This window comes from Callithrix jacchus, chromosome 14 (genome assembly GCF_049354715.1).
Source record: "Callithrix jacchus isolate 240 chromosome 14, calJac240_pri, whole genome shotgun sequence".
Taxonomy (NCBI): Eukaryota; Metazoa; Chordata; class Mammalia; order Primates; family Cebidae; genus Callithrix; species Callithrix jacchus.
In genome coordinates, this window is record NC_133515.1 from 67,690,708 (window position 1) to 67,718,584 (window position 27,877).

At 52.5% G+C, this 27,877-nt stretch overlaps 1 protein-coding gene across 5 annotated transcripts in view; it reads right to left on the reverse strand.

The window, feature by feature from the left end:
- The window catches only part of TTC7A (tetratricopeptide repeat domain 7A), a 140,371-nt gene that overhangs the window by 26,023 nt on the left and 86,471 nt on the right, over nt 1–27,877 (reverse strand). For all 5 annotated transcript variants that reach the window (XM_078349405.1, XM_017964344.4, XM_078349406.1 and 2 more), the window contains 5 exons: nt 27,316–27,373; nt 26,512–26,584; nt 21,553–21,713; nt 4,789–4,905; nt 1,294–1,391 (listed from right to left, as the gene is read on the reverse strand). In XM_078349405.1, coding sequence (XP_078205531.1) covers nt 1,294–1,391; nt 4,789–4,905; nt 21,553–21,713; nt 26,512–26,584; nt 27,316–27,373 — 507 coding nt within the window. The remainder of the gene's footprint in view (nt 1–1,293; nt 1,392–4,788; nt 4,906–21,552; nt 21,714–26,511; nt 26,585–27,315; nt 27,374–27,877) is intronic.

Below are 27,877 nucleotides of genomic sequence, written 5' to 3' on the forward strand. Positions count from 1 at the left end.
TTCACACTATATAGTTTGGTGAAAACAAGCAAGTTACAGAAGAATAGAACCACATTTTTATAAAAAAGAAATATGGGCATGGAAACAAATCTGAAAGGCCATTTATGAAGGTCTAAGTGGTAAAATTATGAATGATTTTTCTTTTCTTCCCTTGGCTACTTTGACTCTGTTTTCACAAGTGCATATTATCATTTGTTTGTGTAAAGGTCCCCATTCAAGGCTGTGCTGTGAAGGACCCTTGAACAGCAGCTCAAGTCAGAACACTGCCCTCTGGAAAACCTCTCCCAGTGGCAGTTCTGGGTGATATGGGCCCCGGTTCAGGATATACAAACTGTTGACATTTATAATTCCTATGCAGGTGAAATGTGAGTACTTTCTCTCTCTCTCTCACAGAGGCAATAAAGGCTCCAATAAACTCAGGAGACCTCAGGGCAAACCACAGATGACTTCAGTTTATGAGACAAGCGTATGTGGAGTCCTAATAACTGTTCATGATTCTTCCCTCTTTAATTGCAAGGGACCTACCATTCCCTCCCTCCTTTCACCATTCCCTCCTGGGAGACAGTAGCTCTACATACAGCCATACACCCCTGAGATGTGCCTCTAAATTTGGGTGCTAGGTTTGGCTTCTGAAATCAACTCTGTCACTTGACAACAAAGGTGCAACTTGGCTCATGTTCACCGAAGTGAAAAAACTGAGCAATTCCACCAACTACAACTCCACTCACACTTTCTTTCCCATGACTAATTCTTGTGTTTTTGATAAAGGTGTTCTGCTTTAAGCAGGTCCGAAGTTAAAAAATATTAAATGTAGTTCCTGAACTCATTTGAATTTCACAAGTCATGGGTTTCAAGATGAGTTTTTCCAGGAAAGTCAGCTTTCAGCTTAAAATTGTAAAGAGCTCAGCGCCCATTCCTTTCTATTGGACTTGATCTACCGAGGACATTAGGTGGACTGTGGCCTCCGGCTTGAGCCTAAGGGGAAAGAGTTTCTGTGCTCCACAATCCCCTTTCCAGCCAGGCTACTCTTTCTTCACCCCCATGCCCGAGGCAGGGTTCCTCCCCTGCCCACTGCCCACTGTGGGGCCAGCAGCCAACCCCTACCCACAGCCAAGATCAGCCCTAGAAGATGCCTGAGGGTAGCTCCTTAGCACCAAGGCCCCTGGGCAGCAGCTGGCAAAGAGCAGTGGTGGGCTTGGCCTGGCCGGGTGCCACTCTCCAAGTTGGTGTTCCCAAGCTGGTAGTGTGAGCTGTGGGTCCATGCACACAGCTGCCCAAGGAGCCGGTTCTTACCAGAGTCTGCATCATGGGCATCAGGCAAAGTCAGGTGCATGCCACTCTGCTTCTTCATGGTGAGGCCCTCACCGAGGCTGCCATCCTTTTCCAGGCCTCTGGAAGGCAAAGGAGGGCCAGGGCAGAGAGAATGGGACAGCCTCACTTCAGGCAGGCTCTGGGGCTGTGGGTTCAGGCCCAAAGACAGAGCTGAAGTCACCAAGACCACTAGAAAGGCAGGACGGATCAGCATGGGTCGTGTACCATACAGGCTGAGGCCTGCAAACTCTTCCCCACTCCCTACTCTCTTCTCTGAAGTGGGTAAGGCTGAAGCTTCCCAGGCCAGGGCGAGCTACATCTAGCAGAGTGCCAGGCAAAGAGTGGAGACTGTGGACTGGCTTCCAAGGAAAGCCTGGTCTTGAGAGGGCACCAGAAGTGCTGTGACCGCCCCCCCAATCTGCTACGGAAAGGGGCCCAGATGCCACCCCCTGCCTCAGGCTTCCCTTTGTTAAACTGCCAGGGGGGCCCCAGAGGAGCCAGCAGAGGTCCCTAGGGTGGCAGATCAAATAGTCATGGAGATCCCATCCTATCCTCCCAAACCATGTCCTCAATTTCTCAGGTTCCTGTTGCTATACTGCTAGGAGCAGGGGTTTCTCTTTTCACACAGTACGAGCTGGGGGGAGCCAGGAAACAGCCTCCAGCTCAGAAAGCAGCACAGCCTGCCGCGGCTATCCAGGGCACAAGCAGCCCCAACCAGCCCATTCCCACTGCCGAGGAAGCCCACAACCTTTGACGCTGTCGATCGGGGAAACTTAGAGAACGGAAGCAGAAGGCACAGGAGATGAGAAGGCAGGCCAAAAGGCTTCTTTCCTTCAGAGAAGTACTAAATGATGATCCCACAAAGAAAGCCAGGGGTGTCCTTCCCTTCTAACTCAGGCTCACACTGGTTTCAACTTCGGTCTGGGAATTTTAGTGGGCACTGGAGGAAACTATCCATAAAACCACAATGGTTCAGGACTGGTTTTTCCTCTCCTACCCCTTCCCATTCCCAGGAAGCACAAAGTGTGGTACAAAAGAGCAAGAGACAGGCCAGGCATGGTGGCTCATGCTTGTAATCCCAGCACTTTTGGAGGCTGAGGCAGGAGGATCACCTAAGTTAAAGAGCTTGGACAACACAGTATGATCCCATCTCTACAAAAAATGTTTAAATTAACCAGACATCGTGGTGAGTCCCTGTAGTCCCTGCTATTTGGGAGGCTGAAGCAGGAGGATTACTTAAGGCCAGGGGATGGAGGCTGCAGTGAGCTGTGATTGTGTCACTGCACTCCAGCCTGGGCAACAGAGTGAGACCCTGTTCTAAAAAAACAAAACAAAACAAAACAAAACAGCCAGAAACACTAGGTTGAAACCACGGGCCGCCCTTCTCAGCTTTGTGACCCCAGGCAATGCTACTTGACCTTTCTGTCTTGGGTTTCTCATCTTGAAAATGATCATGAGAATGTCCATCCCACAAGGTGGTCATGGGGAGTAAATGAGGTAACGGGCAGGTCCTGGTGCAGGGCTGGCATGAAGCAGGGCTGGGTGCAGCTTCCCATTCAACTCTCTCTCCAATCCTGTAAAGGGGCCTTTCCTAAAGCTCCAGAGAGAGCCCATCTCCAGGACTACGCTTGGTTCTAGGCCAACGTACTGCATGATCCCTACCTTGAAGACCCTTACTACCCAGACGGGGAGAAGAGACAGTCCAAGTGGAGCAATTAGCAAAGACCCATATGGAGAGGGTTGAATGAAGCATTTTAGAGGCTGGGTGCTTGGTGGCTCCATGAAGGAGGGGCATCTCGAGAGGCCAGAGGGGCAATTACAACATGAGACCAGCAGTGTGGGGATGGCCCAGACAGAGCAGAGGAAGGGGGTGTGCCAGGGAGTTCAGTGGAAGGTGAGGCTGATAGTCAAGGTCTGCTAAGGCCAGACCTGCAGGCTGTGGTCCTAATCCTTGGCTACCCCAAACTAGATTTTATACCCAGGGTAGGGCAGGGCTATCTGGACCAGAAGCCTGGATCCAGTATTCTCCTGGCTTTCCCAGGAGATAGGGACGAGTCTTTTCTAAACTTGGGGGCACAGATCAGAAACCAGGGTTTGTAAAATCTAGTTTGGGGCAGCCAAGGAGAGGTGCTTAGGGGCTTCCTGTTGTGACAAGCCCCAGTCCTGCAATTGTGCTGCTGTAAGGGAGGCACAGGTTGGGCCTTCAGTGCTGGGAAACAAAGCTGTAGCTTGGAGGGGTCCCACCACAACTGACCACTTGGAGGAAAAGACAATCAGCCATCCAGATAAGGATGCAGAGATGGAGCAGCCAGCTTCGGGGCAGGAGGGAGCCGGGTTGTGCACCTGCTCGGGTGGTCACAGCCAGTGAGCAGGAGAATGAGGCCATCAGAATGCAAGTCCCCTCACCCAGAGTGTGGTCCACGGCCTCACGCATCCAGCTGCCAGGTGGCTTCCTATTCCTGTTCTGAAAAGTCTCTCATCCCAGAACCTCCTTCTGGCAGTTTCCACCCACTGGTCCTGCTCTGCCATGGTCTCCTAGGCCTGAAAAGTGAGGGCTGACTCTGCCCAAAGTGTTTTACTCCATCTGATTACCCTCCTCTGTAAATTTCACTATTACAGACGTTCCTCTGGGGAGTCTGGAAGCTTTCTGGGCTCCCAGAGTCTCTGTGAAAACACAAATACACACCAGATGGGGTCCCCTGAGGCCTCAGGGAGATGACACAGCCAGCTATCCCAAAGATGGGCAAGAGGATCAGGAAGAGGTAGGGTCCCTGGTCCGCAGGAGGCCCTCTTTCCCTTTGGGTTGCATAGGCTGAGCCCAGGCATCCCACTGGGTTTGAGCAAAGACTTTTTGTAGATTCAGCCTAGATAAGAGTGTCCTGCTCTGGCCCATGAAAGACCCAGATCCCAGGCAAGGGTCTCCAGTAGGAGACAAGACGCATGAAGAGCGTGGGTGAGTAGGGAAGAAGGACTCCACCTCCTCTTCTGGCCTCCAAATGGAATGAGGGAAGAAGTGACAGGTCCATGGGCTGGGACTCAGGAGATCCAGGTTCAAGTCCCAGCACTACCACTTAACAGGCGAGTGACTCTGGAAAGCTATATATAAAGTGTCTGCGTCTGAGTTTCCTCACTGGGCTGGGAATAAAATCTGATAATGCATAAGCTATAAGCAGCTGAGGTATAAACTAAAGGCACAAGCCCAACACCTGGCTCCAGTGCTCAGGAATGATCTCTCTTCCTTCTTACCACTCTGAACCTCAATGTCCTACGCAGGGTCTCTATGCACTTCATAGAGGATTGTCAGGAGGTTCAAAGTGGACTATGGTTGTGAAAAGCTCTGTGGGCAGGAAGTTCCATGCTCTCATTCAACAGCCTCACTTTCCTCCTCATCCTGGCAGGTGTGGTGGCTACCCAGCTGTGGACTGTTGCCCTGGCAACCACCCTCTGGCAACCCAAGAGACAATGATGGCCACTCACCCCAGCTGGGAGAAGCTGTACAGGGTCTGCCACAGCCGCAGCATTTGTCTGCAGGTCACGAGGGCTTCCTCTGGGCCTTTCAGCACCTGCTCCAGCTTCACCTTGGTGAACATCAGGCTGTGGAAAGGAACAGTGGCCATCAGCACACCCCAGCGAGGGCTCACTTTCACCTCGGACACCTGCCCCACCAGGGCAACCCCACATGCCCACCTCCCCAGCTCATAGAAGGTAGAGTGCCATCAGGGTGGCAGCCTCTACCATGCCCCTGGATTACTTGCTTTCACTCTCTGCCTCACTCAGTTTCTTTCCATCTTGGCTGCCAAAGCATGAAGCACTCCATGAAGCATTGTCAGTGCCCACACTGCTGATGCCACATGTCCCCTGACCATGTGCCATTCTGCCCATCTCTGAGGCACTGTCCTGTGAGTCCTGGTCTTGCTCAGTTTGCTCTTCCTACCCACATCCTCTGCTAAGCAATGCCCTGTGCCTTCTGAACATGGGGCCAGGCTTACACTCATATTCCCCACAGGGCCCAGCATGGGGCCTTGGATAAGAGACCCGTCCAGACAGTGGCTTAGAATCTGTAAGTGAAGGTAGAGCAAGGAACTGGCAAGGAGGTCCCCTAAGGACAGAGTTCCACTTCCCACCTTGCCAGCCATGGTAGTATAGGTGCCCAAGCAACACCTCCTAAGTGAAACGGCAAACTGTACTTCCTGACCCTGGATACATGAAGAAGGTGGTGTTAATGCTTTATCAAAGGATTCTTCCTTGGATTTCCCAAAATAGCCAGCTCGCTTATATAATCAATAGGATTAAAGCAATGTGAAATCCTATTCAATCACCATTTAGGGACAGTTACTGTGCAATGAGAGCAATCAACTTCAGAATTTCTTTTGACCTGAAAAGCTGAAGTCCTGGTCCCACCTGGAGGCAGGACTGCAGGAGGGGTAGAGCTGGCTCCCTCCCTCTGCCCTGGATACAGCAGGCACAGCCAGAATGCTTCTCACAGGCTAGTCATGACACTTGCTGACCAAGAGCTGGGGTGGAGCCCTGGAGGCCCTGCTGTGCCTGGTGTTGGCCCTTCAGATGCTAGTGAGATCTGGGGGTTCTGGAGGGGTCCAGACAGTGGCTACATAGTAACCAGTATGAAAGTACAGCCACATTTTCACCCTGGTACTGCCAGCAGTACTGACACATACCAGCTGCCTGGGCAGCCTGTGGAGAGTTTAAGCCACTGAGGCCCGGAGACAGCAGCACCTTCTCGACATCGCTGTTGAGCAAGACTCTCAGGCCCTGCATTTGATCACTGCCCAGTGGTTCTGCTAGCCCACCTGAGGGCAGCACACAGGCCTGCCCCATTGGAGGGCCGCCACCCAGACTCCTCAGGCTACAGGTGCCACCCAGACAGGCCAGGCCTGCCCTTGGCAGCTGCCCCTTTGGATCTTCTCTCCCCATTGGGCCTCTACCCTGAGAAGACCTGGGCTCCCAGCTTCATAAAGCCCTCCGATGTCGTAACTCTCTGCCCATCTTTCCACACTTTGTCCCTTAGAGTGCAACCTGGTAGAGAATGAAGAGGGTGGAATTTGTCCCAGGATTTTCTGAAGAGATATTATTTTTCTTCCTCACTGCATCCCCAAAATGCCCCCCAGATACAACTCCTTTTCATTTTCATCCATCCCAAGCTTGGCTTTCAATCCCCCTCTCCCAGTTCTTAGGATGCCCTGCACCCTTCTTGGAACATAACTAATGATCACCTGGCTTACCTATCAGGTCCCAAGGGCAGAAACTGGGATCCCCGTAGTGCGGACTGCACAGACCTGAATGCACAGCCAGTACAGGACACAGACCCAAGTAGGAATGACCCAGTGGGCAACTGCCGGGGACAACTGGTCCTCCCACTGCACTCCTTCCCCAGGTTTACAAAGGATCCAGCACTCCACAAGGATCAGAGTCCTCTGCTTTTGGAAATATGAAGAAGAAAACAGAATGGCCGCCTTCAAGGCAACAATTAGAGAGCTATAAATGACACACTGCCCAGAGAACCAAGGGATGTATTTTTGGATCAGTGCAGGGAAAGAACAGGGAAGGGGTCTTGGTGAAGCTGGTGTTCGGTGATAAGCAGGGTAGAGTGGGAATTGGTTGGGAGTTGGGGAGAGAAGAGGCTGGGGGTGTGGAGGATGGGGTAGCTGGGTGGAGCAGTGTCAGAGAGGTGGGAAAGCCCCTCCCCTCGGGCAGCCAAGTCCCCTGGGCTGGGCTGGTTCCTGGGGACAGCTCCCTGGGTAGGCCAGCCCAGCTGCATTCCCCCGGCCCTCTGTAGGCACCTCCTCTTCAGCAGTTTCTCTCTGCCAGAGCCCCCTTCTCACTTTCTTCATCCTTGAGGGTCAGGATGGGTCCAGCGCAGACCCAACCACACCATGGACCTGGCAAAGATGTGGCTGAAAGCTGAGCTGGCATTGCAGTGAGTTAGTTCTACCAATAGCAGGCTCTATCTTCGCAGCTGCTGACATTCCATTAGCATGAGTGGCCCAGAGCGGAATTTCTCAACCCGACCACATCCTTTCTGGGCTGGGGCAAGTGCTCCACTGGTCACTCTGGTCTGATCTTCCAATCCAGGATCCTGGGAGGATCCAGATTTGCTCCTGAGAGTTCCTTGGGCTGGCTGGTGAGCGCTGCCAGAGGGATTTTCCTCCGCAAAGAGCCCTGCCCCATGGTCCTCACCTTCTGTGCCTCTGTGTGGCCTTCACAACCTTCCTGCTCTGACTCCACCCTCCCTTCCTGCCACCCTCCCATGACCTTGGGTGCTGGTACACTGATCACATGGGTATTAGCAGCTCCCTGAACCTCAGGACAGGCTCTTGGACTCATCCGTGCTGTGCCTGTGCCCAAGCCTCTGCTGAGATCACCCTTCCCCCTTGACGCCCAGCCAGCTCCTAACCAGATGTCACCCTTTGGCTTTCTGTGTCCCCATGGGGGCTGTGCACACTCCCCTCCAAGACACCCTTCCTGATGTCTGGATGTGGTTATCTGCGCCTCTGCTGGCTTGCCTCTAGTTCACTGCAGAACTTTCTCCCACTCCCAACAGGGATCAGCAAACAACTCCACTCCCTCAGAAGGAGCAACTCAGCTGCTCTTCTGACTAAGGAGCCCAGCCACCCTCTCCATCCTGTTCACTGCAACGGGTAGCTGCTGCCCGCCCACCCACCTAGCAATGCTGGCCCATTTCTTTAGAAAGTCTGGCAGAGCCCTGGCAGGTCATCAGGGCTGGTGGGTGACATTCTGGGGCCCTCACAACCAGGGGGAATCAAAGCTGTGGCCACAGCCTCATCAGAATGCTGTGACTCTGGGGGAAGCCAAGGGGAGACTGTTGGCAGTTGGGGATGGGATAGAGTAGTCAAGCCTGGCCTCCCCTTCCCCTTGCTTACCTGTCTTATCAACCAAATGGGCCTAAACTACCACTTGAATAAAGGATTCTGAGATGAAAAAAACGATTTCAATCCCACGAATCCAGCCCTCCTCCAAGATGTCCCTAAGTGACCACACTGTCCTTCTCTGAATGTGTGGCACTGTGTTCCATTAGCACTTAATTACATTAGACACATATATAAACCTGGGGCTCAGGACATGATACCCCAAAATATGGCTGTTTGAGACCAGAATATGCCACCCCAAAATATACTTTGGCATATTTTGAGTTGGTTATTCTGAGAAACTGCAGACACAGAAGTAGCTCTGAAAAGCTGCCCTTTTATAAAAGAAACTTCCAGAGACAGGGTCTCGCTCTGCTGCCCAGGCAGAGTGCAGCGATGTGATCATAGCTCATTGTACCCTCAATCTCCTGGGCTCAAGCAATCTTCCTGCCTCAGCCTCCTAAATAGCTAGGCCTAACAGGCATGGACCACCACACCCAGCTAATTTTTTTGTGAGATGGGGTCTCACTATGTTGTCTAGGCTGGTTTTAAACTCCTGGGCTCAAATGATCCTCCTGCCTCAGCCTCCCAAAGCATTGGGATTTCAGGCATGAGCCACAGTGCCGGGCCTAGAAATTTTCATCTCTGAGGGACACTTACATTAGTAGAAGTATCTATAAAGAAGAGGGCTGCTCCTGACAACTTCTGTCACCTGAGAGATTTTTATCTGCATAACAAGAGGACCTTTATTCATTATCTCCTCTCTGTCACCCTTCTATAACTTGTCTCTACCACCACCAGGAACCCCAATCCCCTATTCCTTCCTGTAGCTCCAGATGTTATTAAGCTTCAATCATCTGGTTTTTCTTCGAACCTTCCTATTTGGTGGGACTTCCATGGATATGTACAAAATTAAATACGTTTTTTTCTCTTGTTAATCTGTCATGTCAATTTAATTCGCAGTCAAAGTCCTCTTCCCTTCTGGGAAGCCATTTCCATTCCCCTACTATGTATATAATCTTTTTTTGCCACCTAGGCTTAAGAGTTTAATAATAAACTTATATCAAGCATTTTAAATGTCAGACATTCTAGAATCTGTGTGCAGCCAGCTCAGCCTGTAGATGGTGAAACCACCATTTGTCTTGTCCTGTGCCTCATCATGCATCCCCACCTGGATGGCAAGTACCTACAAGACAGGGCCCCACTGCTCTCCCCCAGCGCCTGGCACAGTACTGAGCACACAGTATCTGCCTAGTCCTGGAGCCTGTTACTTGATTCCCCATAGCTGCAGTGTGGGTGGGACTCCCACAGCTGACAAACAGAGCACTGGCCAATTCCATTCCAAACTGTCCAGAAGCAAAGTCTTCCTCCTCGTGAGAGCAGGACCTGGGGAGGAACAGTGGGCTCCAGATGTGCAAGCATCTGGCTCTCCTGACTGGGGTGGGGGTGGAGGGCTTCCATCCCAGGGGACAGTCACTGGGCAAGGCCAAAAAGTATCACTGAGGAGAGTCTCTGTGATCGAAATGCCAGAATACCAAAATCCAGCAGCTGTCAACATTTACACACTCTGACTAGAGCCATTACAGAAGAGCAATGGTCACATTACCGTCCTCAAGCCCCACACTGTGTCATCAAAGTGAATACACACACAGGCCCGGGAATCAGAAACCCAAGCCAAAGTCCCAGCTCTCTGGGCATGTCATAGGTCCCACACCTGTAAAACAGGAGTGATGTCAGCTGTGCCATGGACTCCCACCAGGCTGAACTGTGATAAACTCTAAGCAGCAGCTGCATTCAGCTCTCCAGCACACAGGGAAGGGACTCCTGCTTTGATGCTGCAGGCCTGCCAGATCCCAAGACGCAAGTTTCCAGGCCAGGTGCCTTTGAAGGCTCCCAGAAAGCCCCAAGCTTTCTGGCCTGTTCAATTAGACCCTCCACCCCTAGGACCTAAGACAGGTTTATGACAGGAAGAGGATGGAAGGAGATGCATAAAGCTACAGGAACTGGGTCCTGGGCAAAGGCATCCTCGCTGTGACCCCTGTTGCAAGCATTTTCCTGTTTAAGCTGTGGAAGCTCATGTGAAGTAAACACTGAGGCCTTCTAAGACTGAATGCCCTTGCCATGCCATCAGCATCTAAGTGACTGTTCTCTCTGAGAGAAAGGGGAAGGAGCGTGGGTCATTGTAAACACCCCATGTGCTTCGTCCCACTGCTGGGGCTGGGGAAGGAGAGCCGGGTCCTGAGATGCGCCCCATTCCTGGTACTTTCTGCAGCCCCATCCAAGCCATGTGGCACACATGTCCTGGTCCAGGCGGGGAGCCCCAGTGCAGACAGAAGCCCCATCTCTACACGCTTATGCCCTCTCCTCAGGATGCTGCCAGAGCCTTCAGCAGACCACACCGGCCACCCCATACCCAGACTCAGCATCCCCTCAGCCACCATTCTAACCACCAGAACCTGCTGACTCCCATGTCATCTGCACAGGTGATGTAGAACCCAGGGGCACAGAAAAGCACTCAGGTGACCTGACAGTGCCAGTCCCTGCTGAACCATGGGACATCTCAGCCCACAGGGTCTGTATGTCTGGGGCAGCCCTGATTCTGTGGAGGAAGACAGAGACCAGTGAGGTTGGTGTTTCTGTTCCCCATTAGAAAATGGCTGTGCCATAGGCCACCAGCTTTGCCAATCTCCCCAATCACTCCTGCTCAGGCTGATGATGGAGATTCCCAGGAGAATGCTGGCATCTGCCTCCTCTTCCTCCTTTTCTTACTGGCCATGCCTCACCTGCACCCCTGGGGCAGGATCACACTGCTAATTATTTGTCAAAAGGATTAAGACTTGGAGCTGTTCCCATGTGAGGCAAAGATAAACAATTTCTTCTCACTGCTATAAAGAGGAGAGATCTTAGGGTGAGACTCTTCAGAACTGGGTATGGCTTTTCCAAAAACTTTAAAAAAAATCATTATCTTGTAAATAGGGGACATTTTTGTGATGACTCTGGCTAAGCCAAGCACAGTCCTGGGGTGAGAGGTCATATCTATCCCCTTACCTGGGGGCAGCAGTCCTCACCCTTCCTGTGTCCCCTCCCTGGCTGCTCACCCCAGCACCCCACTCTTGGTGGTGGTGGAAGCTGGCACAGCAGAGCTGGCTGCAGAGAAACACACAGGCTGTGTGGGCAGCAAGCATGATAGGTCCACATTTTTACTTTCATGTTCCTGAAAGCAACCCCCTATAGTTACTCAGCACCCACAATGAACACTTGAGCACAGTAACCGCCATGTACGTGAGGGAGCCACTTCCCTGTTGAGACACGGCCTTTAGCATCAGATGATGCGGGTATACCTCCAGGCTCTGCTGCTTCCTAGAGGTGCCTTAACCTCTGACGGTGCTATTCATTTGCAAGGCAGGACAGTCATGGTACTTCCCAGGAGGGTTGCTGGGAGGACTAAGGGAAAGAGCCTGTGTCTGGTGCGTGTCACCCCTCAAGAGAGGTTAGCTGTCATTCTCAGTCATCTTTGCTGTTGTCAGATCTGTCTTCCTGCCAGATTCTTCCTTCATTTGGGTGGGGACTAGGTCTTTCTCATCATTGTATCCTTGGTGCCTGCTCTCGTATCACTCAACAAATTGCTGAAGAAAGGAAGAGGAAACTTGAGTCATAAGGACTCAGCAAGGCCTGGAATGCTGTGGGGGTTCCCATGATCCAAGCAGCTCCAGGAAGTGAAGCTGTAGGGCGTCCTGGAAACTCTCCATTCTTCTGGGTCCTACTGGTCTCATGTGTGTTCACTGGAGCCTGGGTGGCTCTTCCTGATCCCTGTGGCTCCTGGCCATTCTGGGAACCCTCTGCAGGGTGGGGGTGGTGATGCGGGAGGCAGGGGAGTGGGCGGGAAGTGGCAGCAGGTGTGGTGAATGAACAGAAGGGGGCATTATCTCTTAAAAGGACAGTAATTAGTAATTGCAGCTGATGGCTGTGCTGTGCTGTTTTAATGAAGAGTTCTATTTTTACAGAAAACACATAACTGAGTGAAAAAGGAGGCTATTCTTTGAGTCAGGCGGCCACGCCTCTGGAAAATCTAATTCCTTGGCCAGGAGGCCAGAGCCTGCATAGTAAATCGAACCCAGTCTGGGCTCAGTCAAACTCAGTGGTAAAAAGCAGGGTCCAAGTCTGATGACCCAAGTGTCCCTTCTTGTAGCCATGTGACCTTGGGAAAGTCACAGACCCTCAGTTTCTTTTCCTTTTTTTTTTTTTCTGAGATGGAGTCTTGCTCTGTCACCCAAGCTGGGCTGCAGTGGCGCAGTCTTGGTTCACTGCAATCTCCACCTCTGGGTTCAAGCCATTCTCCTTCCTCAGCCTCCTGAGTAGCTGGGACAACAGGCATGCACTACCACGCCTGGCTCATTTTTTTTTAATTTATATTTTTAGTAGGGACGGGGCTTCACCATGTTGGTCAGGCTGGTCTCAAACTCCTGATCTGGCTGCCTCAGCCTCCCAAAGTGCTGGAATTACAGGCGTGAGCCACTGTGCCCAGCCCAGAGCCTCAGTTTCTTATCTGTAAAATGATAATGACAGCATCTATTTACCCTGAGGATTGCTGTGTGACAAAGGCCCAGCAGGGGCTGGCACTTCACAAAGGGTTCAATCCATGTTCTCCCAAACTCTCATTCTCAGTTCCCCAGCCCCTATTTACTTAGGCCTTCTGTGCCTCTGTTTCCTCATCTATAAAATGGCAATCATGACAGTTACTATTCTTCCTAGGGTGCTGAGAGGATTGCAGAGCTAATGCGGCAAGGTGCTCACAAGCAGTGCCTGGCTGGAGTCAGCTCCAAGTGCATCATTGTTATTGTTACTGAAGCTCTTGGAGTTCAAGTATACCAGGGCGGTCCTGCCAATCAGACAGCATGGGTTCTAGTCCCTGCTCCACACTCATCAGCTACGTGATCTTGAGCTATCTTCTAACTTTCACATTAGTTTCTTCATCTTCAAAACAGGAGTGCTGTAAAGACCAAAAAACAAAGCAACCAAACCAAAATAGCCAAACTGGGTGAGGGGTGTGACGGCACTCTGGCTGTGACATTCCCAAATCCCCACACGGTTCTCTTCCTTCCAAAAAACAAAACAGCTCCCATGGTCTAGCAGCTGTGGGGTCCACTGGAGTGTGCTGTGTGCCCAATGGGGGTTGCTCTACCATGGGGATAGCAAGAGAGGCCAGTCTCTGCCCCAAAGGTACTTCCAAACTCAAACAATACATCCAACGCAATTAGGAAACACAACAAGAACAGAATCTGGTACTCAATTGAGTGGTTCAGCTTTGAAGTAGAAGGGCTCGGGGGACAAAGTGGACCTGAGGGGTCCTCTGAAGATGAGCAAGAAGGGCAGAAACAAAGGCCTGTAGTGGGAGAGAGGAGCCAGCCTGACCAGGCATGGACACCCTACCTGCACAGTAGGATAGTGCAGGGAGGGCCCTCTGAGCAGAAGCCAGCCTGCCCCTCATCCCCATTCAGGTGTGATCACTCAGACCCTGGCCAGGATGTGGGGGGTGCACTCAGTGATTTAGGTCTCCCAGACACATGGTCTCTCACCCATGTTAAATCCAACACATACTCAGGATTTTTTTTTAAGAGACGGCTCTGTCACTGAGACTGGAGTGTAGTGGTGTGATCATGGCTCACTGCAGCCTCAATCCCCTAGGTTCAACTGATCCTTTTCCCCCAGCCTCCCAAGTAGGTGGGACTACAGGCATGTGCCATACCATGCCTGGCTAATTTTTAAAATTAAAATTAAACGAGGTCTTGCTATGTTGCCAAGGCTGTTCTCAAACTCCTGGCCTCAAGTGATCCTCCTGCCTTGACCTCCCAAAGCCACTGCGCCCAGCCTAGAGGGTATGATTTTTAAATGGATGCTAATAAGCCTTACCTTCCTGAAAGGGGGAGGGCCACAGTCAGCCCCAGTTTTATTACCTTACCAGAGACTAATCCCTAACACAGAAGGGACATTTTTCAGCAGCTCTTCTTAACCCTAAAACTAATGATTTTTCCTTGGGTCTGGAGAATTAGACTGACCCATGTCCTTTAATCTTATAAGGCTCATGATGATCCTCTACCTCTTAATGAATTCATTTAATGTGATGTGACTTTGAAGTTTTAAAAATCAGCAGCCTGAAAGCTTTGATTTCCTCAACTTAGTTAGTGCCTCTTTACTTCAAAGACTGTTGAAGGGCCTTCACCACCTGGTGAAGGACCCCAGGGCTTCTCTGAGAGCAGCCTGCCCCTACCCTGCAGCTGGCCGAGGGTTACCTGGCATTCTTTCTCTTTTTTTGAGAGAGAGTTTTGCTCTTATTGCCTAAGGCTGGAATATAGTGATGCAATCTCGGCTCACTGCAAACTCCACCTCCTGGGTTCAAGGGATTCTCCTGCCTCAGCCTCCTCAGTAGCTGGGATTACAAGCATGTGCCACCATGCCCGGCTAATTTTGTATTTTTAGTAGAGATGGGGTTTCTCCATGTTGGTCAGGCTGGTCTTGAACTCTTGACCTCAGGTGATCCACCCCACTTGGCCTCTCAAAGTTCTGGGATTACAGGTGTGAGCCACCACGCCCGACCTACATGGCTTTCTTATCTGTTTTTGGGCTTACACAAGTGGCCTGTAGGTCTCGGCTTCCCTCTCTGCAGCCACCTCCAGTTACCTCGAGAGGACTTCCCACACAAAAATTCCTGATCTTGAAAGACTTAAATGTAAACCACACAGAGCCTTTTTATGGCCATTCACGGGTGGAAGAAATTCCCAAAAGAAGACCCTTAGTTGGAACAAAGGCAGGCTCCTAGCCAGGGCTGAGACACAAAGAAGCAAATGCCTTGGTCTCTCTGCCATGTGTCAGAACCCCAGGGACCTGAAAACCTCCCACTGCAAAGGGGAGGTGGTCATGGGTCTTCTCCCAAGGGCAAAAAGCCTTTGTCTCGGTTCTGGGCCTCCCTTGCTACAGAGAACCATGTGCCCTGGGCCACAATGCCTGTCTCTAGCTCTGGCTGCAAGCAGGGAAATCAATGAGTACCAGAAGGAAAGGGTTACCACCACCTCTGAAAACAAAACCTGCAAATATCTGTGTTCCTTTCTCTTCCCTTTCCTTCCTCTCTGCCCCAGACAAACAAAAAACCTGTGTCATCTACCCTAGAAGTCTGAATGTACACAGACCACTAACTGGAGAATGAGGATCATTATCTTTCACCTGTACACGTCACACAGAGCAAGATCAAAGAGGTTCTCGGGGGACAACCCATGAAGGGAAATGCTGAATGTCAACCCAGCTTAGCTAATGAGGAACTGACCTTTGGGGAAAGATCTTGTGCTGCCAGTGATTATGACTGGCTTAACACTTTCCTCTGCCACATGGCCTGCAAGGTTCCCCCATGGCTGGTGTCCTCCTCAGGGGCTGTGGCAGCCAAATGTGTTTAATGAACCCAGCAAAGTGATAAACTATGTTTGTGTTAATACCTTTGATTCCACCCCTTCACTGGAGTGTTGGTATGCTAAGCACCCTTTTGATGTACTACAAGTCCTTAATAAGAACAATCAAATAAACACACTAGGTTTAAGTCAGAAATGTTAACAGAGGCCCCGGGACTCATCCCCCCTGCTCACTGGAATGTACCATGAGAAATACATCACACATGCCACCTGAAAAAAAGGTGAGGCACGCCAGGTGGATCCCAGGGGTGCCCTTGAGCTCCAACGCTAGCCTTAGCTGGAGTCAGCCAACGCCTGGTTATCAGCTCAAACATTTTCCAAAACAGTCTAGGTTTCCTGGGGCAGAGGGCTGTGCAGTTCCATTTGTTTACAGGCACGTGCTCTGGCTTGTCAAGAGAGCCATATTGTCCCAGTACTGGGGAGGACCTCTGGGGCTCTGACACCTTCCCCCAGGACTTTCCAAGTCCCCTAGGACCAAGATGACCTACCCTGACCAACAGAGGTTCGGGGGTGGCAGGTGGGGGATGGGAGGAGTTAGCCTGGCTCACTGTGGAGAGGGGAAGGAGAAATCATTTGTCTTCCCTTGACCTATGTATGGCCTGGGCTTTCAAAACCAGCCTTGCAGGCTGCCAGGCCTGGGGCGGGAGCCGTGACTGACAGGCTGGTTATTGGAAAGCTCCCATCATGAGCCTAGGAACTTTGTTCGGTTACTATGGTGACCTTCACTACAAGCAGGCTGACTAAAGCCCAAGGAATTTGTTACCTAAAACCATCACCCATGGAGCCCATGGCTTCAGGAAAGACGCTTATCAGTGGCCTGTTCCCCTTCACCCAATATTCCTACTCCTCCCTGGTCAGGCCTCCCAGCTGCCTCTCATACCCAAAACGAGAAGAAAGGACTCGAACAGACATCTCCAATCGCACAAGAGACCTTTCACATTCTGTGGCTTGGCCCGGAACCCAGGCCTGAATAGGGAGGTGCTGCCCCCCAAGGGCCTGGCCTTCTGACCAGGGACAGCCCAGCGGGCACATGTGTCCAGGGCTTAGTCAGAAGCCCACGGGATTTCAGGAAGCTGCTCAGGGTGTCTCATTCCCGCTGTGTGAAGTTCATGCTGTCCCCGTGAGGCTGTTTCTGTCTCATCATGTTTTTTGCCTTTTTAAACTAAAGCTCCACTAACTAAAGGTCATCCCACAGCACAGAAATCAAGTTTCTCTTCACTTTGCTTTCTAATCCCTGAATTCAGAAGGCTTTTCAAAAGTTCAACTCCACGAAAGCTGGGTTTTCTCCAGGAGTCCAGGGGCTGCCTGTATGGGAGTGAAGGAGCTCACGAACCCTTCCCCAGAGCTTCCTTCCCTGCTCTGTCAGGGCCCAGCCTCAGCTGTCTGCACCTCCTGGCCTACCTGGCTTTCCCCAGGTGCTGCTGCCCTCGGGACCCAGGATATAGCCTGACATTCCTGGTGGGTGGCCTCCTCTCCCCTCCATACTGCCACCTTTCATACATCAGTGTCCATCGACTGTGTGCCCTCTCCTGTCTGAGTCTCACAGTAAACCTCGAAAGCCAAGGGAGACAGAGCAGCTGTTCATCTTTTGGCAGATGAGAAAACAGAGGCAAGGAGAAATGGAGTGAGTTACTGCAGGTGGCACAGGTCAGTGACAGACGAGACTTAAGGGCTAGGACCCCACTGCGGCTTTCACACAAGGACCAGCTCACACAGACAGGCCCCCCTTTCATCTGTAAGGGGGAAACCCAGCCAGTTTCCTCCCCTGTGGTAGGCATCCCTGAAAGTGGTGAAACAGGCAAAGTTCAAACCCAGTACCAGCCACCTTCTGCCATCATGGAGGTGGGCTCTGGGAACCCATGCATCGATGGCCTCTCACACTGAGAAATTCATGTACCGCCCCTAATAGGCCTCAGACACTGGGAGATGCCTCCAATAGGCCTCAGGCACTGGGACAGCCCTTTGTGAGGTGCCTTTAAGTGTCCCGTGGATATAGATCTTGCTGGGGACAATGAGGTCAGGACAAAGGGAGTTTGGTCTTTGTTGTTTTGCTGCAGTGATATTTACTGAACCGGTTGTTTAATTAACTGCCTTGGCAACAGCTGGAGCCACACAGAGCTTCTCAAATGCAGAGAGGAGCTGAGGAAGCAGGGTGCAGTGTCAATCGAAGAGCAATGACATTTTTCAGTGATCCCTGACCCGTAATGGACTCAGTGACATTTCCTGCTAATCCATGGGTTTCTAAGCTCTGAGGTTTCATCTGTAAGGAATAGTATTGACTTATTTACAAAGAGACAATGGTCATACCCTATGGTCACTCGCCATAGCTTGGCGGTAGATGGATTTCTTAGCCCTTACCCATGCCATATAGATAGTATTATATCTCTATATATGGTAGACAGATACATATATGTGTGTGTGTGTGTTTGTGTTTGTGTGTGTGTGTGTGTGTTTTGCTTAAAACAACAGAGACTTATTCTCTCACAATTCTGGAGGGCAAAAGTCCCCATATTTTTTTTCCTAATTAGTTTTGCGGTCTTTTAGGACCATGTGGATCAAAACAGAGCTCCTCAGGATCCTGGAGGTGAGGAGCTCATGATGGCTCAAGACGAAGAACCTACTGCTGCTTCCCCCTAGCCCCATGGCCCTGGACAAGCAGAATGAGCAAAGTGAGACACTACTGGGGACAGGACCTGCAGGTCCCCAAATGCAGCACTCTACAGTGACAGGGAGCAGAGGAACCTTCAGAATCCCTCAGGCCATGGAATGCTTTCCTTCTGACCTCAGAGCCCACTCCTTGCTGCAGCTTCTAGGCCCCACCCTCCAGAACTCCTGATGCCCTTGCAGTCACTCTGCAATGTCTGCTTGGGTGAGCTGTTCCCACGGCAGAGGCTGCTCGTTTAAGAGTCCTACCTGCACAGCTGTGGACACTGCTCTCCAGGCAGCTCCTTGCAAGCCTTGGGGAAGCACCCGAGACAGAGGCACAGTTATCCTGCACATTGACAAACAGTACAATCTGCATCAGGGCTCCTCAACCTTTTTTGAGGTTGGGCTCCCTTTGAGAATCTGCTGAAAGCCATTTCCATGGACACATGCTCACATGCACAAAAGGTTATAGTTCAGGTCCAGGGGCTCTTGGAGACCCAGATGTCCACCCCTGGGCCTCCTGGGGGCAGTCACCAACCTCAAGGCAACCCCCAATCAAGGACACTGTCAGTGAGTACAGCACTTCCTGGAGGAGTCAGAATCTGGGTGAGCGTGGGAGGGAGGGAAGGGCGGAAAGTGTGCGTGTCGGGGCAAGGCAGCAGCGGGGGCACACATATTGCCCACAGGAAGAGGGATAGCTTCCTAGCCTAGCCCAAGAGCATGGGAAGATGAAGGCAGGAGGTACCCCCAGGGTGAGAGTCAAGGAAGCCGATGGAGAGTCAGGGGTGGGTCTGCCACACCTCACACAGCTTGGGCAGTAGTCAGATTTCCAAAAAGGGGAGTCAGCCTCCCTATAGCAGACCTGGGAGCTGCTTTAGCTTGGCAGAAAGCAATCAGCTCAGAAGTCAGGAAGAGATTCTAAGTGGTGAGATGCCAGGTGCTGGGATGGAAGGGCCCCCTCAGCTGGAACCGGGCAGGTATGAATCACCTTCCTTAGCTCCTTCAGAGCAGCGATCACAGTCTCAGTTTCCTTGTAAGATTTCATTTGGAAATTCTGACACTGAGCTGAGCCGGGCCTCTTGCTTCTCCTGTGCTCCACAGACCCAGGGTGGACAAGGAGCCCTTCCCTTTCCCCACCTAGGTTTCTGAGCCTTTCTGCTTGGCCATTTCAGTTTCCAATGAAGCCTAACTGAAGTGTAAACACACACAGGCACACAGGCCAGCGGTAGTGGGTCAGATCCTGCCAGACAGGCGCCAGGATGGAGCTGGGATCAAAGCAAGGTACTAGCATTAGGAGTAGGGAACCTACATCTTTTGTGCATTTTCATTAAAAATAAAATGTTCTTATCTTGTATTGCTGTATTGTACTTGGGATTAACGAGACAAGGCAACTAATCCCCTGTCCACACGCACTGTTTTCTCTGTGTTTTAGGATTTCCTAAGCTACCTGCCTTTGGGAGTAAAGTGCCTGGAATTTTAGCAGTCTCTCTCTTTTTTTTTTTTGGAGACCAAGTCTCACTTTGTTGCCAAGGCTGGAGTGCAACGGCATGATCTTGGCTCACTGCAACCTCCACTTCCCAGGTTCAAGTGATTCTCCTGCCTCAGCCTCCAGAGTAGTTGGGATTATAGTTGCCCTCCACCAAGCCTGGCCAATTTTTGTATTTTTATTACAGACAGGGTTTCGCCATACTGGCCAGGCTGGTCTTGAACTCCTGACCTCAGGTGATCCAACTGCCCAGGCCTCCCAAAGTGTTGGGATTGCAGGCGTGAGCCATAGTGCCTGGCCTTTAGTAGTCTCTTGAATGCTGCTGGGACAAGGCTCAGAATCAGGGCCAGCCATGAACACACAGGACGGGCTGTGTCAAGTTGGCCACAGACTCTGCTTACACCTGGCTGTGAGCAGTAGGGACCTGCCTAGGCCAGGATGGAGGGGGAACAGGCAGGGCAGGGTCAGTTTGGACTAGGGCAAGCAGGGTGAATTGGAACTGCAGACCAGGCTGCCCAGCAGGATGAATGCCCATCCTTGGCTTCAGTCACTGTCACTGGGGCTTCCCTCTTCAGGGAGGCATCTTATGGGGTTTATAGTTAGGAAACACTGCCACTCCCAAAACACCTTTCTTTAGTCTTGGGAGGAGGAAGCCACCAACAGCAGTGCTCAGCACTCTGGCAAAGGCCACAAGCAGAACTGTCTGCTGTCGTCTGAAGAAGGCCAAGAGTGCAGGAAAACCTGAGCCCACCCCTGTGGTCAGCCCTGCCTCTGATGGGCTGGGGATGGACAGTGGTGAAAGGCCAGTGACGGGAACCTCCCTAAGCTGGGACCACTGTAGCTTCCCTTCATCACCCATCACTGCTGAGGCACCCCACCATTTTTTCCTAATCCTTTGTGAACCTATGTACACAGCGTGAGTCACCTATCAGGGTAGCCAGGACTTGCTTTTTCCTTGCTGTTTGCAGGGGGACAGCCTTGGGCTGGTTCTAAATAGCCTTCCTTCAGGCCCCAAGGTGGAACAGTATGGAAGTGGGTTACTTAGGGGTCCTTCATCTGAGATCACAGGATTCTGACAGAGTCTGTTATGCTCAGTGTCACCTGCCCTTAGGAGCAGAAGGCAGAAATCAAAAGATGATTCTTCCTAGTTCCTCCCAGAGAACAACACAACCTCCCGCCTCAGCTGGCCTGGCATGGCCTTGTTTCCAGTGTTCTGGCTGAGTGGCAGCAGGTCCTCTGTGTCCGACCACCACTTAGGCCAAGTGCGACTTAAACCCTGCTCCAAGAAGCGGGGCATCTGGCTGATGCAGTCCATGAGGGAGGTGGGGAGGCATGAAGGAGCAGGACCACATTGGAGGGAGATAACCCCTATCTCCAGCTGCCAGCCTTGCTCATGCTAGAATCTCATCCTTGCTGGCTGTGTCAGGACTATGATTAACTTACACAAGTTGGTGTCATCCCAAGGCTCATGCAGAGCCCAGGGCAGGGGAAAGCAGCTCAAACACGTGCATTGAGGCAGTCTTTCTTGCAGCCCACACAGACCCCACCTCATGGGGGCCGAGGAGCAACACAAGCACCCCATTCCCCACCAGGCACCTCCTGGTGCAGCGCATCACAGCTGTCTGATGACCCCACTGGTCCTTGTGCATGCAGTGGGTGCTTACTCCATGTGTGTTGGCTGGCACCGTGGCAGGGCAGGTGTGCAGGGGCACCTGCTGCAGTGGCCAGCCAGTTCCCCCATTGCCCAGAGTATTCCCAGGGCACTCACTTGAAGTTCTCAGGGTGCTCTGTGATGGCCATGTTGACAACATCCAAGGCATGCTGGTGGTGCTTCTGGGCGGAGAAGAGCAGTGCCAGCAGGTGGAGGGCATGGGCATCATCTCTGCACACCTTCAGGGCCTCCTGCAGCTGCTCCATGGCGCTGGAGATCTGTTGAAGGAACCCGCCAGCTTAGTGCCCTTCACCAGGCACATGCTGCCCTGGGACTAAGGGACCAGGTGCTAACCAGCAAGGGTGCCCCGGCTGAACTCAAGGGAGCCCCAGCCACTGTGGGCAGGGATGCTGCTGTGAGAAAACACCTGTCCCAGACAGCCTGGTGAGGAGGGGTCTACTGTCACACTCAGGAGCAAAGAGGAGCAGATTTATGGAGCGGCACAAAGGACTGGGCAGCCATGGGAAGCACTTCCTAAATGTGGGGAGTGGGAGCCACAGGGAGAGGCAGCTGCATGTGGAAACGTCACCCTGGAGTTCTGCTGACATGTCAGGAGACCCTGCTCTCCAGGAGGAGATGATGAAAACAGGGTGCTCCAGGTAGGGGGTGCGGCTTGACCATAGACAGGGAAGCGCATGGAGGCAAGTGCCTAGAAGAGGGGGAGACTGGCCTCTAACAGGGACACAGTGGGAATCTGGGACTAGAATCCAGATTCTAGTCTTGTGTTTTGTTTTTAATTCAACAAATAATTATTAAGTCTGGTTCTGGACAGGTGGGATGAGGTCAGATCATGCAAGGCCAGGAAAGCCACACTCAAAGGGTCTGGATTTAGATGTGGCCTCAGGAAAGCCTTTCCTTCCATTGGTGGGGGAGACCAGAGGTCACCACGGGTCCCAACTTTCACTGGCTTGAGTTTGCTACCTCCCTTCTCAAGCCACTGCATGAAAGAGGTCAGGCCCCAGCTGCTCCAATAGCCCAGTCAGTGAGCCCAGGAGTGGCCGGTGCAGCACAGAAGGGCACCTTCTACTGCTCCCGCCAACCCTGCAGGCAGGACTCCAATGCTCTGCTGGATCTGGCTACAGAGGGCATGGGTGATTTGCAGCTGTGGCCAGGACCCCACGTGCAAGTGGTAACAGGGTTATGGGGTCAGTTGGTGCCCCAGCACATCCTACAGGGACTATTTTAGGACTGAGACCGCATACCTGCTTGGCTGCCTGCCATCTTGCCAGGATGGGTCTCTGCCCATAGCTGGACTTATGGGAGGATATGGAAGGTTCAAGGAGCTCTTTCCTGAAGAGACCATTCTCAGCACAACATAATGCCCCTAGGATGGGTCTCAAAAGTCCCCTGGATGCAAGAGACACCTGAGGCCCCTTTCCTCGCTTCTGATTCCATCCCTTAGCATCTCCACTCATCTACATTCAGCTGGGGAGGTCACTACTGTCAGAGAAAAAGCTCTCTGCCCCACATGCCCTGGACTGCACACCCCTGGCAGGGTCTAGGGAACATTTCCACAAGCATTAAGGAGAAAAAAAGAATTCTGGCAGTTGCTAACATAAACTCTCTCCTTCAAAAGAGGCTGGCCAGTCCTAGTGACTGTAGCAGCCTCTTATGTAGTTCTGTGTGACCTGCAAGGTGGCCTTCTACCCCCTTACATCATCTCCTTATTCTCTACAAAACACCACAGAGTCTCTGGCCTGGCCCCTGCACCCTGCTGAATACCTATGTGCCACGCCCTGCCTGGATTTGGATGCCCCCACCTGCTGCCTGCCATCTGAGCTGATTGGTCCTGCTCGTTTTGGCCAGTGGAGGGGTCCTGTATTTGTGAATACACAGGAACTGGGTTCTAGAGTTGGCGCTGCTGCTCACTCACCTTTGTTCCTGTTGCTTTCTGAATTCAGTTTCCTTATCTGCAAATTAGGCATATGCTTTTCCATGCAAAGAGCTAATGTATGTGAAAAAAAAAATGCTATCTTCTACCCCTTCCATCCTTTTCAAATGGAAGAGCAAGTGAGCAGCAGAGCAGACGCTCCCAGATGGGGGCCCTGACTCCAGGCCCAGTGCTCTTGTGTGAGACCTGCAGGCTGCTAAGCCTATGCTAGGGTGAGTGAGGGCCCTGGCCTCAAAGCTCTCTCAAGTCAAGGCCAGCTCTCCTTGTGCTGTGGGTTCAGGGGCACGGCAGGACCCAGCTGGCCATCTCCTCCACACCCCTGATTCCTAGCACCTCTGACCTAGCCCGATTCCCCAGGATGCAGGGTCTCCTCTCCCCCACACACTGCTGCCTCACTGAGCAGTGCCCTTAGCTTGAGGCTCTGCACCCTGTAGAAAGGCTGCGACCAGGTCTGGAGAGGGAGGTTGGGAGAGAAGCTTGCAGCAGACTGGAGGGTGGAGGGCCGGGAAGGCCTGGCCCTGGAATAGAGAATCTGCCAGCTACATACCCAGGGCTGACGAGGCCTTCCCCTCTGAACATGTTCACGTGGTGATGGGGAAAGAATCTGATGTGTGGCTGACAGATAAACACCCCCTCCTGCTCAGAGGCTCAGGTTGGGATGTGGTTCCTGGCTCTGCCACTTCCTAGCTGGCGTCTTAGGGCAAGAGGACTCACCTCTCTGAGCTGCAGTTTTTCTGCTACAAAATGAGGATAATGGTTAAACCTATTTCAATGTCCATGAATATGAAACACTGTGAAAAATGTCTTGCAAAGTGCTGGTAGAACAAATACTTTTGAAGTGTGAATTTCCCTCTTCAAGCCCCAAAGTCAGAAAGCTAAGGAACAGGAAAGACCCTTCCTTCCAGTCTGAAGGCACGTGTTCCTCTCAGGCCTGGGAGCTGCGTTAGCTCCTGTGACTGTCCATATCAGGGCTTCATCCCCACAGGAACCTCATGAGTCTCTTTTTAAAAGTCTGCTCCTTGCCAAACCTCAGATCTAGCCTTCCACCCTCCTCGTGGGGACTTGGGTCCCCAGTTTGCCTGGCTTCTGTGTTGGTCTCCAGCCTGACCTCTGTCCAGGCCCAGAATTCTCCCCTGGGTGCCTTACTTTATGGATAGGTCAAAGAGCATATGAGGAGGAGGCTAAGCTCAGCGGGGCCACTGGTTCAATTTGTCAGTCCCCCAAAGGCTGCTCCTGTGCTGGTGACTCCACCAGAGCAGAATCCATTATCCTGGTTAATGTATCCAAATCTACAGCCATCACTGTGCGGCCAGCCAGGTGTGATCTGGGCAGGATGGGCCGGCTAGGGGCCTCAGAGACCCAGGCAGGCTAGGACTCTAGCTTACAGTCCATTCAGGGAGTTCTTAACTCCCTGAGGCTGCCAAAATGAGGTCTCCGAGGAAACTGGGCATTAGGCTCACTGGCCTGGCATGCCATCTCTCTAGGAGGATGGATGCTATTCATCAGAGAGGGGTGAATAATTGAGTAGGTTAAAAAATGCATCACCAAAGGGTTATCATTCACTTGATTAGCAAAAAAAGCACTGGTTCTTTTACAGAAAACTAAAAATAAAGTAGTGTCAGGTGTCTTTCTGTTGGTGTTCCTGGGAGTGGAGGGATGCTCCCGGAGGCTCACAGAGGACCTGGGGTCAGGAGTGAGGAGTGGGAACAGAGTGGGGCACAGCCTAGAGGTGGAGGAGGATGTAGGGAGTCACAGGGGAGGGGGTGATGCAAGAGGAAGTCAGCGAAGCCATCAATGACAGGAGAAACAACAGCAGGAATGACATCAATGACATTAGGGCCGTTGGGGAGAAAATGGTTGAGACAGAAGTACCTGGAGAGGGAAACGGAATGACTCAGAAACACAGTGACAAGTCAGGTCAGGTCAGGACAGACACAGGCACCGGGACAAGGATGTAGGAGTGGGGTGAGGGAAGGGGTCCCAGCACCGAGAGTAACTGTGATAAGAGGAGGAGCCAGACTGATGTAGGGCAGAGCCTGGCTGTCCCAGAGGCAGGAGAAACGCAGCTTGCTGAGCTGACCCTAAGACCAAGACCCGGCTGGTAAGCACGCTCCCAGGGCCCCATCTCCAAAAAGGTCAGGGGAGCAGGGTACCTAGACCCTGTGGGCTATGGATCAGAGGTCTGGGTTCTGTGCTGGCTTGGCCTCAGTAGTGTCCTTGGGGCTGCTGTGGCCTGCCTCCTCAAAAGGTAGGGCTTCCCTAGGCTGGTGTGGGGACATAGCAGCACCCCCAGCAGGCAGGGCTGCCCTCCACCCAACAGCAAGTACATGGGCTTCTGTAGGCTTCCCTCCACCAGCCTGGAGCTCAGCCCATTTCCTGGGTGGTGCAAGCGAGGAGAGCTGCACCATGGGAGCCGAAGGCTTGTCTGCAGTCCCTGGGCAGTCAGGTGGGGGCGTTGGCAGGCATCAGGGCCAAGCCACCTGAGAGGCCCTGTTTTGGAGGCTAGGTGTGTGCCCAGAGCACCAGGTTGCAGGCCGAGGTGCCACAGGAAAGCAAAGAAGGCTCTGAAGGACCTGAGGTAGGGAATCCTGGACACACCAGCATTCTCCAGCACCCTTGGGAAAAAGGCAGTTATACCTGCAGAGTCGTGGTGGGGGTGGTCCCAGTGGGGCTACGGTAGTCAGCAGACAGGAGGCCCCTATGGGATCCCAGAGGCCAAGACCTGATGGTGGCATCCACACAGTCAAGGAATATCTTGGGGGTCACAGGGAAAGCCCAACCGGCAACAGCTCCATAAGCCCATCACTCTGTCCACAAGAACCTTGGGAAAAGGCCCGTGGAAGGCAAGGACACAAACAAATGAGTGACAGGCCACTGAAATGTTATAGGGGAAGGGAGGGCAAAGAATACTCCCTTCCTGTGTGCCTGCCAGGGCTTTATCCACATTACCTGACCTCAACCTCACTGGGCCCCTCTGAAGAGGGCTCAAAGGGCTCACAAAACAGATAAGGAAACAGACTCAGGAAGGCAGAGTCACTTGCAGAGGGTCACACAGCTGGTAAGCCAGGTTTCCAGAAGATCAGCAGCCCCTGGGGACCTGGGGGTTAGGAACAGTGATAACCCACCTGTCGGACAAGGGCCAGCTGCAGCGAGACATAGAGGATGACCTGGGGGTCGCCGGGCGCCAGCTGCTGAGCTCTGTATGGGGAGAGGAAGTGACAAATCAGGTACCAGGGGTTGAGTGACCAACGTGTGACTTAGGCCTCCAGCATGCCAGCCCTGTGTTGGGTGCTACAAGGCAATATACTGGGGGATTCTACAAGGCTCTGCCTTGGAGGGGTGGTGGGCCTGAGGGGCTGGCACTTGCTGAGGTAGGGGCCACCTGGGAGGGCACCCCTGGGGTGACAGACCCCGAAGGAGGAGGAAGACAGGATGAATACACATCCCATGGCAGAGAGGGAGTGACAAGTCAGGCACCAGGGTAGAGAAGCTGGCCCTGCTGCTCTGAGCATCTGCCAGGAAATCCCTGTAAGGGCTGGGGATGGTGGGAGGGGTGCCTGGGGAGGAGCTAGAAGGAGGCAAATACCATTTTTGAGCCCGTTACATAGATTGTGCAAGGTGCTTTTTCTGTTTCATCTCCTGTAATCACTGCAACAGCAATGGGTTACTATTCCCATTTTAGACACCTGAGCCCTGGGAGAGCAGGGACTGAGCCTGGTGGCTGCTGGAGGCTCCCAGAGCTGAGGGCAGGGCTCAGCTGCCTGCCCAACCCCAAAGGCCATTCCTGTTTGCTGTGTGCAGTTTCCTCATTCATAAGATGGAGATAGAAATGTTTGTTCTGCCCACATCAGAGGGTCCGATGCGGTAAAGCTTGTCAATGTGCCACCAAAGGCAAGAGGGGCCTCTGCTACAGGTGGGAGCCTCCTCACCTCTCCAGTGTCTGTAGCGCCTTCCGGTGCAATTCATCTTGCTTGGACTTCAGGGTGGCTGCAGGGAATAGGACAGAGACTGAGCCATCACGGGTAACCAAAGGGTGCCAGGCCAGCCCTGCACCATCCTCAAAGCACACAGCTCTGCAGAGAGAGGCCCCACCAGGGCCCCATCTGGTAAACCTCAAACTTCAGCAGCCTGGGCCGACACCCTGGCCTCTAGCACATTCCTTGGCATGCCAGTCGCTTCTACTCCCTTGCCTTCTCCACTACCTGAACCACCTTAACCCTTTCAAAGGCCAATGCCTGCAAGCATTCCATGGCACGGGCATCCATCCAGAAGGCCCACGCCTTGAGAGAAGGGTCACCACCTCTGCCTGGCCCATGCACCTTCCTAGGCTTCCTGACCCACTAGGAAGTTTGAACCCAAATCAGGCACCTTTCTGGTAAACTGCATCCCATTTTAAACGCAGCAGGACAGGTGTTCTTAGCCTTGGCTGCACACTTAACTACTACCCAGGAAGCTTTAACATGACTGCATCCAGGCCCCACCCAGACCATA